Source organism: Triturus cristatus, chromosome 4_1 (genome assembly GCF_964204655.1).
Source record: "Triturus cristatus chromosome 4_1, aTriCri1.1, whole genome shotgun sequence".
Classification (NCBI taxonomy): Eukaryota; Metazoa; Chordata; class Amphibia; order Caudata; family Salamandridae; genus Triturus; species Triturus cristatus.
Genome location: NC_140585.1, coordinates 1017438792 through 1017456808, shown reverse-complemented (window position 1 = coordinate 1017456808; position 18017 = coordinate 1017438792). Strand labels below are relative to the sequence as shown.

Genomic DNA, 18017 nt, shown 5'->3' with positions numbered 1-18017 from the left:
TTAAATGAGATTAGTAGAGCAAGTATACTCCATAGAAGCATTAATAATCCTGTACAACACCAACACATTTTGCACCATCTTCTTAAAAATGTACATCCACCTTTGCTACTATCTATGTTTGCCATCTTAGCTAAAATGGACCGTGTCTTTTGACTTAGCCTCTTCTACTTCACAACTAATTTTCTAACCCAAGGCTCTAAGCACCTACTTGGTTCTACCAGTTTTTGTCTTTTTCAGTATTTTATTGTCTTTCCATCAATAGTTTTCTTGACTCATTCAGTTTGGTATTTCATCATCTTTCAATTTTCCTTCGTTTTCGGTATACAGAATGTCCTGAACATCCGCTTCTTCTCCAATATTGGATAAGATAACTCTCAGGATTTCCGATTCTTTGTCTTCCTCAACCACTTCCGGTACAACCACCTCTAGATTTCCTTGGCTATCCGCCTCTTCTTTTACTTTAGGCAGGGCCACATACGTCCATTCTGGTGATTTATACTTCTGGTTAGGTTTCCTTGTTATTTTGCTTTCCTTAACTACAATTGTTTCTTCTTCTTTTGATTTCCCCTGACTCGTCACTTCATTCACCTGTTCAGCCCTTGGTGAACTTACTCGTGTCAGTCGATATCTCAATCTTTTATTTTATTCGGCCAAACGTCGTCCTTTGCAGCTCTTTTCAATTTACTCCCTTTATCGTTCTTTTCAGTTCTCCAAGCTCTCTTTCTTAGAACTCGACCTTCAGGTACTTCATCTTCGCTTTCCTCTGACTCTGTTTCAACTTGCTTTTTACTCTCAACAGTTTCTTTTTCCACCACTTCTTTTGTTTTCTCTACGTCTGTCCCTCCTCGAATCTCCGACACGCAATCTTCCTGCTGACTACTTGTCCCTGCTTCTAACTGGATGTTGGAGTTCCCTACACCTCCTCGGGGGTCTTCCGCAATAATCTTTCCCTCTCTCTCTGTATCTGGCACCTGTCCATCTAAAGGTGTTGTTTCAGGTGGAATTTCTCTCAATCTTTCATCTGGCACTTCCTTCTCATGAATCTCTTTTATCGTCTCTTCACTGTCCTTTTCTTTGTTCTTTCTTTGTTCTTTCCTGGAAGATTGTGCTCTTTGTTCTGTCTCTGAATCTGAACTGGTATCAGAAATCTGTAACCTTCTCCTCAGGGAATTACTTCTGAGGACAAAAGTTAAATTCGGTTCTGTTTCCCCCCTTTCAGCGTTTTCTTTGTCTTTTGGCTCTCCGTCATCTGACTCAGTACTGGATTCTGATTCATTAAAATACTCCTTTTCTGTGCGGTCTACTGGATTTGGAATTCTCAAAGTATGACTTGCATGGATCCATTTCTTCAATCCAGCAAACTTCACAGCTGTTGTTGTGGTCAAGATGACTTGTCTTGGTTTTCCCCACCTGGGAACCAAACATTTTCTTCTTCTGTGGACTATTATCCTTACCCAGTCCCCTGGGCTTAGATCATGGGCTGGCTTCTTTTCAAGGGTGGTGGCATCCGCTCCAACCTGATGAAACACAGAATGAACTGCGTCAGCCAGGCTTTTACAGTATTCCAACACCATGTCATCAGTTATAGTCATCAGCTTGTTGACTGGTATAAAAACGTGGCGCATGGCTCGTCCCATGATGATTTCATGTGGACTCAACCCTGTAGTTCCGTCTGGAATTGATCTAATAGTCATGAGTACTAGAGGCAAGACATCAGGCCATTTCATACCTGTGGCTAAACACATTTTCCCTATTCTGTTTTTGACAGTACCATTCATCTGTTCCACCACACCAGAAGCCTCTGGTCGGTAGGCACAATGTAGTTTTTGTCGTACATTCAATGCTTCACAAATCAGTTTTATGATCTCATTATGAAAATGTCCTCCTCGGTCTGATTCAATTGTCACTGGGAACCCAAATCTAGGGATAAATTCCCTCAAAAGTAATTTTGCCACTGTCATCCCATCATTTCTTCTTGTTGGAAATGCCTCTACCCATCTGGAAAATAGACAGACCATAACCAAGACATACCTCAACCTGTTACAGGGAGGCATTTCAATGAAATCAACTTGCATTCTGGTAAAAGGACCTCCTTCTCGACCTATTGTTCCTAGACTCACTACTGTCTTTCTTCCTGGATTGTATTGCTGACATATGAGGCATCTCTGACAAAGACTTTCTGCTACAAGTCTGAACTTTGCATTATACCAGGTTTGCTTAAAAGAACTGATCATAGCGTCTCTCCCTATGTGTCACTGTCCATGATACATCCGTGCCATGGCAGACATCATGCTATCAGGCATGACTGGTCTTCCATCTCGATAGACCCATACATGATCTTTCTCTCTTGGTGCATATCCTGCTTTTACCCACTGTTTTATTTCCTCCTCTCCTGCTTCTTCCTGCAATTGTCTTACTTCTTCCCATGTTCCCACAGTGTTAGTAAACACTGAAAAGCAAGAAATCACCTCCTTTTCCTTAGCCCGATTGATTGAATTCTGATTTCGTGCACAGTATTGCACCATGTCATTAGCAAATTTATTTCCAGTGGCGATATAATCACCACTGCGACTAAGGCCAGCACACTTTACAACAGCCAATTGCCTAGGCAGCTGTATCGCCTCAAGCAACTTTCCAACCACTTCCGCATTCTTAATGGGAGTTCCACTTGAGGTTAAGAAACCTCTCTGTAGCCATATCTGGCCGAAGTCGTTCACAATTCCATATCCATACTGGCTATCAGTTATCACAGTCACTCTCACACTTTTCCCAATCTTGCATGCTCTCGTCAAAGCAACAAGTTCAGCTACTTGGGCCGATTTTACTCCTTTCAAATAGGATGCTTCCATTACTGCTGCAACTGTACATACCGCATATGCTGCACTCAACACTCCATCATCTGTCCTCAAACAAGATCCATCGACAAACATAACAAAATCACTTTCTGGTAAGGGTTCATCTTTTATGTCAGGTCGTGGTTTTGTACAAAAATCAAGTACATCCAAACAGTCATGATCTGCTTCATCTCTTACTTCCACATTTTCTGCATCAGGCAACAGTGTTGAAGGATTCACATTCACGCATCTCACAAGACTTACATTTGTTGCACCTAATATGACCTTTTCATACTTAGTCAGCCGACTATGTGTCATATACTGAGTACGACTCCTTGTTAAAAGGATCGCCACATCATGAGGTACAAACACTTTCACAGGATATCCCATTACAATTCCCTCACTCTGTTCCAAACTTCGACATGTAGCTGCTACTGCTTTCAAACACCCAGGTAGGGCTACAGCTACTGAGTCCAACATTGATGAAAAATATGCAATTGGTCTCCTCAGTTTTCCATGCTTCTGTACTAGAACAGAGAGTGCACATCCATTTCTCTCACTGCAATACAACTCAAATTCTTTTTCATAATCAGGCATACCTAATGCAGGTGCTTCACACAACCCATCTCTCAATCTTTTGAATGCTGCCAATTCCTCTTTGTTCAAATCAATGAGATCTTTCACATCACTTCTTGTCAGCCGTACCAAAGGTTTTGCGATCAACGAAAAATTGCTAATCCATTGACGACAATATCCAACCATTCCCAGAAACATTCTCACTTCGATTTGGGTCATAGGTGGACTCATTCTCTTTATGATCCTGATTCTTTCTATGGTTATCCTTCTCAGTCCTTTTTCAATGTTATGTCCTAAATATTGTACTTCCTTCTTACAAAATTGTAATTTCGATGGTGACACTTTTAGTCCTCCATCTGCCAAATGATTCAGCAAGGCTACCGTGTCTACCTCACAAGCTTCACGGGTTTTCGATGCCACAAGTAGGTCATCGATGTATTGAACTAGTACAGAATTTTCGGGCATTTCTAGACTTTCCAAAGACTTCTTCAATAGCTGATTATATATTGAGGGGCTTTCTGTATACCCCTGTGGGATTCGGCACCACGCCAAAATACGCTCACCGAAACGAAATGCAAAAATTTGCTGACTTTCATGGTGCAAGGGGATGGAAAAGAAAGCATGGCATAGATCAATCACTGTATACCATTCTGCGTCATGGGGAATCTGATATAAAATCACAGATGGATTCGGTACAATGGGACAGCATGGTACAACGATTTTGTTTATCTTTCTCAGATCTTGTACTATCCTGAACTTCCCACTAGGCTTTTTCAGTCCCATTATTGGTGAATTACATGGACTACTCATTATTTCTCTCAAAATTCCTTGTTTTATCATTTTCTCAATCACAGGAGTAACTCCTTCGATTATTTCAGGTGTCAATTTATATTGAGGGACGTTTGGATAACTTACTCCTTCTTTTACTGTTATTTTTACTGGGTCTACATTTCTCATTATTCCTACATCTTCTCCGGTGAAATCCCAACCTTCTGCTTTAACAGATTGTTTTAATTCTTTAGTTAATTCGTCAGTGTTAAATACAGCATATGTTCCAGTAACCTCCTTCTCCCTGTTTGCCATTGTCATTTTATACAGCACATCATCATCTGGTGTTTCAAATGCTATTCCATCTGGGGTACAAAATATAGTGCAGTTCATTTTGCACAATAAATCTCAACAAGTTCACAGGACTGGTGTCGCACACGACAAAGCAGTGCATTTCCGAAAATTTCCCTATGCTAACTTTCACTGGTTCTGTAAGGTACGTTTTAATCTGTCTCTTGGATACACCAACTACTTGGAGCGTTTCATCCGAGAGAGGAAGATTTTTGACATCAGCTGATCTAACAGTTGATCGAGTAGCACCAGTATCAACTAGGAAAGTAATATATTCATTATTAACTTTTCCATCTACAAATGGGCCTGTCTGGTCTACTTCTAGAGTTGCGCCAAGTTCGCACTCTTCTTCCTCCCTTCGGCACCGTCAATAACCCTCCTCTGAATCGCTTTCATCGCGTTGCAGCCAATACTGCAAAGCCGCGCTAGCGCGTGGCAGTTTATTTACCTGTTCTTCGTTGTAGAATCCAGTTTCCTTACTATACTTCTGGGAATTTTTGTTCTGTGAAAAAGGTGGTTTTGGCACCTGATTCTGTTGTGTTACAACCTGCTGCTGTCGCTGCGGTTGACCACTCACCTCATGCTGCACCTGTGGATTCAATGATGCATTTTCATCGTTAGTACTCAGGGGAAATTTACACTCGAATTTCCAATGCCCTATCCTACCGCAATTATGACACGGAAATTTCTTCTTAGCTTCCTCAATATTTCCTTTACCTTTCCCAGGATTACATTTTTGTCTTGACCCTGCTTGTTCTGCTAATTGAGCTTCCTGTCTCTCCGCTACCTTTACTTGTGCCCACATAGCCTTTTCTTTCAATTTTCGCTGTTTTGCTTCAATCTCATCACTGAAATATTTAGCGTGTCTCAGTACTTCGTCTATTTTCTTATTTTGCCAGTCTACGGTATGCTGTTTTATCATCTCACTAATTTCTGGACGAAGACCATATACAAACCTGTATACAAAATGACTTAAATCCTTTTCACTTAGATTTTCATCTCCACTAAATTGTTTAATGGCCAAATTTAACCTCTCATAATAGGCATGTACTGACTCTTTGCTTTCCTGATGTGTTCTGTAAATTTTTACCCAATCTGTCTCTTTAGGAGGTACTTTGTTTTTCAGAAACGCCATAACCTGTTCGTATTTCTTCATTGCCTCGGGGTCTGGAGCCCCTGTTTTTGTATCCCTTTGGTATTTTTGTGTCGGCCAATTTATCATGATTTTTCACTCTGTCCATAGATCTGCTGGTACTATTATGTCAAACAAGCTATTTAGATCAATCCACAATACTTTGGACAATTTTACAAATCTGTCCACCTCTCTATACCACTCGACGGGTTTTTCACGTAGTCGAGGGAAGTCATTTGTAAATGACAAAATATCTTGCCAAGTCCATGGGACATGTACATATCCTCCTCCTGGAATTTCTCTCATAGGGCATTCTGTCACAACCTTCTCTTTTTCTCTAACAGGGAAAGCTGAAAAGGTTTTATCTGAAACATCATCTCGTTTTCGATACCATCTACTTTTCCATTTGTCCACATCTCCCCATTTTCTCAACAAAATAATTATTTCCTTGATCTGACCCATTCATCCTGTGATATTTATGTTTTCAATGTCTTTTTCAGTGAAATCTACCCGATATGGTTTCTGTAGTGCTTTTACCTTTTCAATATCAATACCCATTTCATTTGTCACTTCTTCTAATCTTTCATGGAGACTTTTTGCTCTCCACGTTATGCTTTTACACAGAAATAACAACTCCTCATCTTGGTAAGTTGTTAACTTCTCCGTAGGGATAGTTCCTACTATTAACTCTTCCAGTACCATTCGTAGTTTGGCCACATCTATTGACTGAGATTATTTGTCTTTCTTCTGCAAGCTTCTCAACCATTCACTCAATTCCTCTGTAGATGGTCCTACTGACTTCTCTACATTTCCTTGTCCAAAATCCTTTTGTGTTTCTAATATTGACTCCACTGTTGTCATAAGCCTTTCTGCACAGTTCTGGCCTACAAACGGGTTATTTGAAACATTTGGTTCAATCATACTTATTGTCTGTCTCCATGGATTATCATTTTTACTCATTTTTGGTTGTTCAACCTGTTTATTACTTTTATACGGGACCGTCAAACAATGTTCGCTATCTTTCTGTTTATCAAAAATAGGCATTACCGGACCTATCGTTACTGGGACTGTTACAGCTTCCAGATTTTTGGTCAATTCTCTTATTTTCTCTGTTAATTCTAGGGTTGTCTTTGCTAGTTCTGCTGAATTGTCATCATTTATTTTATCTCCGGACTTCTTTTCTACTTCTCTAATGGAATTGTTTTTTTCCCAAATCTTGGAACTCTGGTTCAGATTTTATGATTCGTACTGTTTCTTTCATTGGGGCACTTGGGGTTAATGTTTCTGGTTCTGGCCTATATGGGGGTTTATTTTTATAGAACATGCCATCAAGAACATCTTCCTCTGATTCATTCACTCCATACCCTCTCGATTCCACATTATTTCTCTTTTCTACGCACTTTGTTCCTTCATTCTCTCCTGCAGCTCTTACGGGAAACAAACCCTCAGTCATACTCGCATTCCGCCACCTTCTCATTCGATCATCATTAGTCTCATGTCCGTATGACCTACCAAACATGTACCTATACCTTACGCCATTTCTCTGTCTTTCTCGGTCATGCATCTCATCTTCCCATTCTGTCAATGCTTCAAATTGTGTCGATCTAGGTCTTGGCTCTAAATTCATCATTTTTTCTCTTAAATTTCTCAAAACTGCCAAATTAAATGAACTATGTTCTGGAAAAGCCAACACTCCGTCCTTTTCAGTATACTTGACCCAATTGTCTAACCAAATACAGGTGTGATATCCATATTTCGCAACCATAAAGGATGCGGGGGTTTTCGGTGAAGGAAGTAACTGTCCTTCCCTAGTTACAATCGGTTTGTCCTTTTTAAACCACTTTTTAATTCTAACAAACCAGGACTTTTTCTCCTTTTCTGGTGGATCGTAATACATTTTCCTGTCTTCCGTGTATCGCTAGTCTCTCCTTACAACTGTACCGCTATTCTGTCCAATCGTAGCGCGAACTCACACTAATGCACCAATCCGGAGCGTTTATGTCACTTTTGCAATTCTCCAATCCCAGCACGACTCACACTAACGCACCAATACAGAGCGTCTACGTCACCCTGCGCTTCTCCACTCCTAGTGCGGCGCACACTAACGCACCAATCCGGAGTGTTCTACGTTTCTGACCGTCTGTCCAATCCCAGCGCGGTCGTTCTGACGTCAACAGCCGCTGCCACAGCTCCTGCTTCTGTCTACCCCTCCTTTACAAAATCCACTCGGTAAGTTTTGTTTCGAATTTACAATTCTGTTAGTAACAACATAAAAACACCACCATTGTCCGCTTCGCTAACCAAGGAATAGCATTAGACCTTTCTCACGAGAATTCCGTCTTTCCCGAGAGCAGCGCTTACCTCTGCCCTACTACGGAATCGTTACTTCCGTTGATAAAGTAGCACATCCCTCTACCTTACCCTTCTAACAAGCATTAGCTAACCGTTTCTCCAGAATTAAGACACATAGTTGAAGACCCAATGCTCCTGAGAAATAAAACTAGAGTTTCACAATTAACCCTAATGCCTTTACATTCACACACTTTCATATGAGAAAATGTAGTACATTCACACAGAATCCTGTCTTTCCCGAGAACAGCGAACAGTCTGTCCTACTACAGAATTATGTCATACTTTAACAAAGTAGCACTTCCCTCTACTTTATCCTTCTAGCAAGCTCAGAGAACACCTGTTACCTTTCCAGTGATAAGCGTTATCGGAATGCCATTCGGACTCCTGGTACCTAAGACCAAAATTTCACAGATGACCTTCGCTATCATACACACTTCTCTCACACAGAAAATGTCTCTAATGGCAACACATGATGATGTCACCGGATCGAACCCAGACAATGCGTCGTGCAACTTCAATCTTTACATGTTTCCCCCTCTGTACCTACAGGGCAACAACAATTCCGTCTTTCCCGAGAGCAGCGCTTACCTCTGCTCTACTACGGAACCGTTACAAGCTTCCGACTTCCTACATCCCAGAATCCGTGCAAACAACATAGAACTCGACGCGACTCAACATAGAGTGTTAATGCATAAACCAATATCAATAACCAAAAATCAATAAGCAATTTACAAGCAATAATCACCAAACCAAAACAATAACAACCATCATCCTGCTACCAGAAAAACTGTTGCAGCGTGGAATGTCAAACTCCCCCTTCGTCACAGACCAAATACCGCAATAACACATTCACTCAAATACATTAATTGATGGGGCCCATAACACCAACACTCACACATCGTTGATCTGCTTCCCTGGAGGGATAGGTTTTCCAAACGCTGACATGAAAGGAATATCTTTTCACCTAAACCCTAATGTGCATTGAATACTTTTATTAACTCCAACCTTGTGATATTCCCCTCATTGGGTGATGAATCAGTTAGTTGTATATATGATTTAGTGATTCAATTCATTTATCTATACTCTTCTCTTATTCTAGTTTCTTCAAATAATCGACACAACACATTTATCAATTAATGAAAACATCGTTTATCTAATTAAATTGCAAATTGTTAGAAAATCATCTTCCAAACCGCAGAACATCATATTTACCTAATCTGGCTATTAGTCGTCCTCTAAGTCAGTCAAGTCGTGGAAAATCTTTAAATTCATCAAAGTCAGGCCGCAATTCAGTCTCTCAAAGATTCAGGATAACAGCTGTCCAGCAGTGTCACCGTCCTCTCCGTCAGCATAACGTCAGGAAATTTGCAGCAAGACAAATCGAACGACAAGAGCAGTAGCAGTCCCTTCCTCACTATTCTATCGGCTTTTTATAATGATTTTAATGTCAAAATGTATCAAGATTGAGTTTTAGACAGTCCTCATTGGTGGATTTGGGGTCACTCTGTAAAGTTCTCACATAGTCCGCAAGATTAAGTCATCGCACTTGCTGGTTCCGGTTTTAAAGACAGTCTATTGTTGTGGTCCTGGCGAAGCTCCCAGGGTGTCATTGGTGGGAACATCTTCTCCTTGGGTCAGGACGAGGCCATTGTTGCTGGCGGTGGCGCATGCGCACTTCACCCAGAACCTCGTGAGACAGCAGCAGTCACGTTGTACGTCTCAGTAAGCCATCTTAATGAAGGCCCAAATGGTCAACTTAAGCAAAACAAACACAAAAACGTAATTAAAACATAGAAATGGCTAATAAAATGTCAAACCCTCACTAATTCCCATATGTGTAAGTAATTATCTAGCAGAATAGCAACATTCAAAGCATTTATATTCACCCAGTGATGTCATCTGGTGCAACTTACAATTTACATCACAAAAGCAACATATATCATGCAATATTCTAATTTTCTACCATTAGTATGCGTACATATATTAGTATACAATTAGTTTAGCCATGCAAAATGCAAATCCCACGTGATATTCTTTTGTTAATATAATTGGTAAGTTTCCACTTCAAATGAATTAATAATATTACTATTAGTTGATTATTCAGATAAATATAAACATGCAGAATGGGGGGGTATACAAACTTTTGTACTATCCGCTCCTGCACAGCGGATCGCTTTACAGGGTCAAAGGCAAGCATACAGTCAATGAATGTTAGGAGAGGTAGCTAGTTATTGGGTTATTACTGGATTGTTATGTAGTGCTCTTTAAAGAGCTGCGTCTTCAACTCTTTCCTACATTTTGGTCCTTACAGGTATAGTAATGATGTTCCAGATCCTGGGTGCACAGTTTAAAAAGGCCCAGTGCTTTGTTTTTTTCTTTGTTACAATTTTTAGGCCCTCATTATGAGCTAGGTGTAGTGGTAATTACTGTATTCCAGGGTGAACAGTGCATGAATTTACCAACTCGTCTGATTATGAGATAACTGCATGTTATATTTATCACATGTGATAAATACCAAGTCTGTGGTCCATGTACACTATTTACTGCATGTGCTATTTATTGCATGTGATATTTACTACACACAAAAGTGGTAAATAACACCCTATTACACGTATGAGAGGTAATTGGAAACTACCACCTTAAAATACTTCCATGTCAATAGCAGGTGGTATATATTCCTGACAGTGTGGGGAAACTAAGAAAATCTGTAAAACAATACAAACAAACCAAGGCGAGGACTATAATGCAAAAGATACACAGTACATGCACTATTTTATCTGACAAAATGAAATCACACACATCTGCCTACAGGGCCAGACCAAAATGAACAATCATGGGCACGTGAAGCTCTCACAGGATGATTTCAGCAGCTCACATTTCCATTCCGCAGTACACCACTGTGGATGCAGCACTGCTAGGGCACCATATCATGCTATGCCAAATCCATGTTCTACTACAGTGAACCATGCAGCATGATGATGGAAACCAGGCTACCAAACAAAGACCTCAAATGAAGCAATAACACAGGATGAGGCTGGAGCTATACAATTGAATCAGTTTGAGATCCATTGGGTATACAGGCTTGGAATGAGCACCATATAAAAAATATCTTCATCATTACGGATGGCCTGGAGCACAACACAAGGATCCAGTGCCATCCTCTTTCCAGGAGCTGCTAGCAGTGCTAGAATTCTTTACATCAGGCATGGCAGAGTACACTGCACGATTGGCTTTTCTCAGTCAACCTTCAACAGCATACTCTGATAAGTGATGGATACCTTGGAGAGAGTGATTAGGCAGCATATAAAGTTTACATTGGACACCTACATAGCCAGTGCCCACAAAGCAAACATCTAAGCTGCAGCAGGATTTTCTGACATCCTAGGGTCAAATGATTGTATTTGTGTACACCTGGTGGTCTCACACATAGACAGGATCAAATGTGGTGCAATCGTAAAATAAAGCACACTATTAATGTGCAAATGCTGTGTGATAAGGGCTTGTGTATACTGAACTGCCATGTTAGGTGCCCTGGTTCAAACTACAATGGCATGATCCTGCAGAGAATCAACATCAGTCATAATATGGTGACACCTCACCTCAGTGTACTAGGCAGACAAATCAACCCTTCATCATCCACATTATGATGCATTATGATTGTTGTAGTCCAATCTCAATACATGACAGCAGTACCAATAGAATTGTTAGCTTCTTTGGCAGCACATACATGGATCATTGTGAATATGTGTAACAAATTAGTCACTTATCACAATGGGTAATCTCAGCCAAGCTGACTTTTTAACTGCCATATATACTTCTATTACAGCTCTCATATCTCTTACCTTGGATTCCTCCGACCTTGAGATCCACTGTTATGTATTTCACTCCAGACATGTTAAGAATGGTCATAAATTGGTCTTCCAACAGGTTTAAGTACAGCTGGTGGGAAACTACCGCCAGTCGCCATGCTTTAGTGCTTGTGCTTGGTAACTCACGTACGTACCTAGCATTTTAAGTTTTAGCTCCTCCTTTTAATGTTCTCAATATCTTATGGATATGTTGATACATTATTTATTTTGGCAGTTTTCTCCTTGTACAGGCATATTCTTTTTTGTTTTACTGGTGTTTTCAGCATGAGATGGCACGTTGGATGGTCATAGTATTTTAACAGTTCCTTGGTCTTGCCCTTGAGCGCAATATCCATAAATATGTACTTCTTTCCCTACTAAGTCCGTGACGTAAGAGTTTGGCATGTTTCTTTTTGTGATGACTGAGTGATATGAGAGGATGGCAATGTATTCTGTATGTCTTGTTTCAAGGTGCTTTGTCCACAAAAAATGAATGCCTGTGCACTCCCACACAGGAAGGAGTTGTTGGTGTACTTTGGGGGTGTCCTGAGGCCACTCTGTGTGTTGCTCTGGCTGTTTTCTCTCTCTAGGGATTAATTTACAAACTACATGAACTCCCAATGCCTTTGAATGAGCCCTTCCTGATGTTTTATTAACCTACAATGTATCTGCTGCAGTAAATAGCACACAGTCTGTATTTAACACATGTGATAAATACAGATTCAGCGGTACACAAAAAAACTCATAATCAATGTTATTTCACATGTGTTAATTACTGAACCATGCGGAATTAGTATTTACCCAGTGTTTTTACCACTAAACTCATAACCAAGGCCTTACTCTCCAGTATGATTGTGACCTGATTGTAGCTTGGCTGTGGGTGTGCCGAGAGCCACCAGAGATGGTGTGCTTGTCTGCAGTATAAACTGGGGTGCTGATCATAATGGCTTTTTAAATGTTACAGCCGGTTTTGAAAATGGTGCCTGTCAGCAAGGGGAGCCAATGAAGTACTATGCGGAAGGGGGTGATGTAATCATATATAGGTCGGCCCTGGATGAGACATGCTGTGGTGTGTAGGTTGCCCTTAAGGGGCCACAGAGCAGGGTGTTACTACCATACGTATACAAGAGCACGAGGCTTGAACAGTAGCTCTGAAGTTACTGTTTGGAAGAAACAATTTTGCTTACTTTAGAAGTGAGAGATGGTATAAAGCTGTATTTTTGTTTTTGGGCAGTGGGTTTCTTGAGGTTGAGGTTGGTGTCCAATGTAAATCCAAGTAACTTGGCATTTGCTAAAAGTTGGGGGTTGAAGCCATCAAAGTTGACGTCATTGAGCCAGGTTTGTACTGTTACTTACTTGTTGTTCTTGGCAAACAACAGGAATTCTGTCTTGATTAGGGTGAACTTCATGTACGAGCTGGACATCCATGTCTGGATGAGCTATAGGCAATGTTTGAGGATATCAATGACTGTAGCAGAGAAGACTTTCAGGTAGAGTTGTGTATTGTCAGTATATTGATGAATCTTGGTGGTGATATCTGTAAGGAGATCTCCAAGGGGGTCCATATAGAAACTGAAGATGATAGGAAACAGTATGGAACCCTGAGGGACTACACAGGTGATAGGGATCTTTTGAGACCTAGAGGGTGAGCCCATATGAACAAACTGGTATTGATTGGAAATGTAGGCCTAGAACCAGTGAAGAACATGAACAGTAAAGCCCATTCATGAGTCCAGATTATGGATTAGGATTGGATGATTGACTGCGTCGAAGCAGTATCAGAAGGCAGGGTTCACATTCTTCTGTAGTCAGGAGGGTGTCGTTTACGAAGTGTAAGGTAGCGGTCTCCATGCTGCAGCATGATCTGAAGTCATATTGGTTGTCATACAGGGATAGTTAACATTGATATAATCTTCAAATTGAGTGCAGGCTACTTTTTTAATGATCTTGCCGATGAAAGGTAGGTGAACGAGGAGCCCATTGTCTGTAAGATCATCAGGGTCTAATGTAGGTTTCTTTAGGAGTCGCAGTATCTGGCCTGTCTTGGTAGCTTCAGGGAAGATGCCTTGAGCTAGGCAGATGTTGACAATGGGGAGTAGGGGTGAGAGAGCTTCCCCGGAGGGAACTTTGAGGAAGTACGAGGGTAAGACATCATCATCATAGCAAGCAGCTTTGAGGGTGTAGACTATTTTGTCAAGAGACAGGGATTTGAAGGATGGCCATTGTTGGATTCTACAAGAAGAGGTGAGCATAAGAAGAGAGGCAGGCTTGGTATTGAATCTGCGTTGTTGGATCTTCTTTATTTTTTCCCTGAAGGAAAGGTTGATAAAATTACACATATTTGTGGAGCATGAGACAGGTGGGCCAGGCAGGTGTTTGATGCAGTGCTTGATTAGCTTGCAAAGGATTCTCCTTCTATTGATGGCTTCATTGATGCTAACGTGTTTCGTTATATATTAGGTCCCAAGTTATTAGTAAAAATAGTAACGGTATCTTGGGAAGTTATTTGATAAAGATGTCTAAACACACACATTACGTGCACATACTATTCTCAGGGAGAGGTACACTGGAATATGAAGTGGTTTATGAGTTCCTCTCTTTAGAGGATCATCGTTGCTTTAGTGAGTGTATGATGCAAATAGTCAACCAGCCTTTATCAGTCATACTCTGCCCAATTAACAGCACCAGTCATGTACATATTCACCATGCAATACAGTAAATATATTGCTTTTCTATATTTTGTTTAACTTGTAGTGAGTGTCGTTATGGGCACATATTGCGAGTGATATGTGGCAGAAGCATTGATACAGTGTTTGAGATGTATGTAATCCCAATGCAACAATGTTTTCAAGTCTTAATATTTTCTCTCTACAAAACTAACTCCAACTGAGCTTTAAGAAAACCCCCACCTGAAAATATTTGATTCTCCTGATGTTTACTCTATGTTGCTACTCCCAAAATATATAGTTATACTCTTGCGGGGGAGATTGTTGTCCCAATGTCCTGATGAAATGTTCTTTATGTTGTACGCAGCATAGAGAGGTGAGGTTCTGAGGGTTGTACTCAAGTGGATTGTAAATTCTTCCACAGTGCTTTTGTGGAGCCCATCTTGGCCACTGTGTCAGATTCCCAGTTGGACCTCCACCCTGTCACTATCCAAAAATGAATTGTGGATGAGGGTGAAACACGTTCAGGTGTTTGAACCAGTTTGAACCAGTGTGTATCAAAATTATTGATATAATTAAACAACAATTAAAGGGTGTTACTTCAAAATATAAAATAGTCACTTGAAATATTCAGATCACATTGCATTCCAAACTGTTTGTCATTTACTCAATGAGCTTGAGGAGCAAAATTCATGAATCCAATTTGTATTTTTCTGTGGAATTAGCAGTGCAGCACATGTAATAACCATCGCTCATAAAAACCTGTGAACCTTAATACTGCTAACTTACAAACATTGCATTCCCACTACTATCACAATTTGTAGAAATAATTTGTGGCAAAAATTCTGATATTGAAAAATTCAAAATGTTTATACTGCTGAAAGATATATGTTGGTTTATATCTATACAGGACAGATGGAGTCTGACAGGTTCCTGTTGGTGAGTGGTGGGAAACCCTCTCGTAAATGTGGAATCCTTTCCAGTGGCAACAATCTCTTCTTTAATGAGGAGGGGCTTCGCATGCTGATGACAAGGGACTTGGACTTGTCACTTGCCAGGTGAATAATCTTTCTGTTTACTGGTTTGGGTTTTATTCAGTGCTTAATTTGTAAAAACAACTAAATGCCTGGGCCCTTGTCAGTAGGCCACTGCAACTTGCACCACACATTACCCCTGACAGTGCTGTTGATGACAGTAAAAACACACCTACTAACCGTCACACTCCTACAAGTGTGACACTTCAGACTATTCCAGGCCCCCAAAGCTATAAGAATGGCTTGGGTGGCAGGTGTTAGTTATTTTTAATGTATATTGAATTAATAAACAACTGTTGTTATGCTCATCTTTAAATAAAACAAACAGCGCCATCATGTAGCAGATTAAGTGCCAGTGCCGAGCACTGGAAACCACCTGTACAAAGATCATTTCTATGCATGATGCCCCATTGCACGGGGCAAAATCAGCTGCAAAAACGACGTGATACCATGCTATAACGGTATTTCCTTGGCTGTACTTTGCACTTAATTTTGGCTTGAAACTATGAGGTTGTTAGCTTTTAGTTCTTCTTATTTGTACCCGCATTGTCTTTAAGAATTGTGTAGCATATTGTGTGACCTTTGGGCATATGTATCAAATTCCGTTTTTACGATTCTCAAATAGCGATTTTTAGGGAATCGCTATTTGACAATCGCAAAACGGGATGTAATAAAAATTCACAAATGTTTTGCGATTCCCTGGCATTCCTTAATTGCAATTAGCAAATTGCTAATCGCATTTAAGGAATACCTTCTCATTCATTCCTATGGGCTTGGATGCCCATAGGAATGAATGGGAAGACATTCTCATTTTGCGATTCGCAATTTGAGAATTGCAAAATGAGAATGCAATTTCAAGGGTGCCAGGGTGTCAAAAGGACACCCTGTTGCACCCCTGAAATATGTATGTGTGCACATGTGGTGCACATACATGCCCTAAGGGCATGTCTGTGCGTCACATGGCACTTTGAAAAATGCCCAAAAGTGCATGTTTCAAAGAAATCGCAAATTACCACCAACTTGAAGTTGGTGGTAATTTGCAATTCCTTACGGCCAAATTGCACTTTTTCTAGGCTTCGTACATTGCATTTAAGGAATCGCAATTTGCGATTCCTTAAATGCAATCGCAAAATAGAGAATCGCAAATTTGGAGATTCTCTAATTTGCGATGCCCTTTTGGGATAATGCATCCCAAAAGGCCTTTTCCCGTTCGCAAACGGGCCGATTCTGAGAATCGGCCCGTTTGCGAACGGGAAAAGGGCTTGATACATATGCCTCCTTATTCATTGTGTTGCATACATTTAATTGCAGATTAACTGATCAAAGTTCTTCTTAGAAATTGTGGTCAATTTACCCATTGAAAAGCTAGAATAAAACAAAACCTAATGTTTGTAGCATGTGTGGCTGTAGATGCACATGCTTTGCATACTCCAGCCATCTAGTGTTTGGGCTTGAATGTTACAAGTTGTTTTTTAAAAAGAAGCTTTGAGTCACAGGATACTGTGTAACTCCTACTCTAGTCCACAAGGCGCATGGGCACCAACGCTAGTCTTAGATTGTTTTTTCCGCCATCAGGTTCAGACGTATTCAGTAATGGCTCTGAGTTCGATGCATTCTTTACGCCTTTCTTGGATCTATCTGTTTGTTTTTGTCAACACCGACAATTGGACGAGAACAATCTTTGCATGCCGTGGGCCAGTTCCTCTACTGACCGCGAATTATCAAATTGAGGCAAAGGAAGACCACGCAACACACTAAAGACTCAGTGGAGTCCTTCTTGATCTCCAGTAAAACTGTTCAGAATGCAGGCAGGTACAGGGTGATGGGAAGAACCTTTTTTGCCCACAGAGCAACACAAATTCCCCTTGGGCTGATTACCACAGCATCTGCAACCTTTGTCTCTCCCCCGATCACAAGGCCTCCTGGGATTTCTGTATTGTTTTTAGCTGATAAAAGATTCTAAGGTACAGAAGAGTTGGGTGCACCTAAAGAACATTTTCACATGAGGACTCTGTAGGATGTTATCCCACTCCTCCATCAGGGAGACTTCATGACTGAGTGAGATCTTAAGGATGCATATTTCCACATTCCTATCTACCCTGCTCATCACAAGTACCTAGGATTTGTGGTAAGTAGACAGCATTACCAGTTCACAGTTCTACCTTTCGGGCCACTGCAGCCCCACGGGTCTTCACAAAGTGTTTGGCAGCGATGACTGCTCGCTTACACAGAATGGGTATTCACATATTCCCATACCTCACCGACTGGTTGATCAAGAGCAGCAGCAGGCAGCAATGTTTAGCACACACGCAAATAGCTTTAAACCTGATCCACAGCATAGGTTTCACAGTTTCTAACCTTGACAGATCCAACATTTCTTAGGATTAACTCTAAATGCTGTCATGTCAATGGCATACTCCATTCAGCAGCAGATGTTGATGGTATTCCAACAGCTG

At 40.7% G+C, this 18017-nt stretch overlaps 1 protein-coding gene across 1 annotated transcript in view; it reads left to right on the top strand.

The window, feature by feature from the left end:
* The window catches only part of RELN (reelin), a 1440257-nt gene that overhangs the window by 1250930 nt on the left and 171310 nt on the right, over positions 1-18017 (top strand). The window contains exon 43 of the mRNA XM_085653954.1: positions 15438-15585. Coding sequence (XP_085510080.1) covers positions 15438-15585 — 148 coding nt within the window. The remainder of the gene's footprint in view (positions 1-15437; positions 15586-18017) is intronic.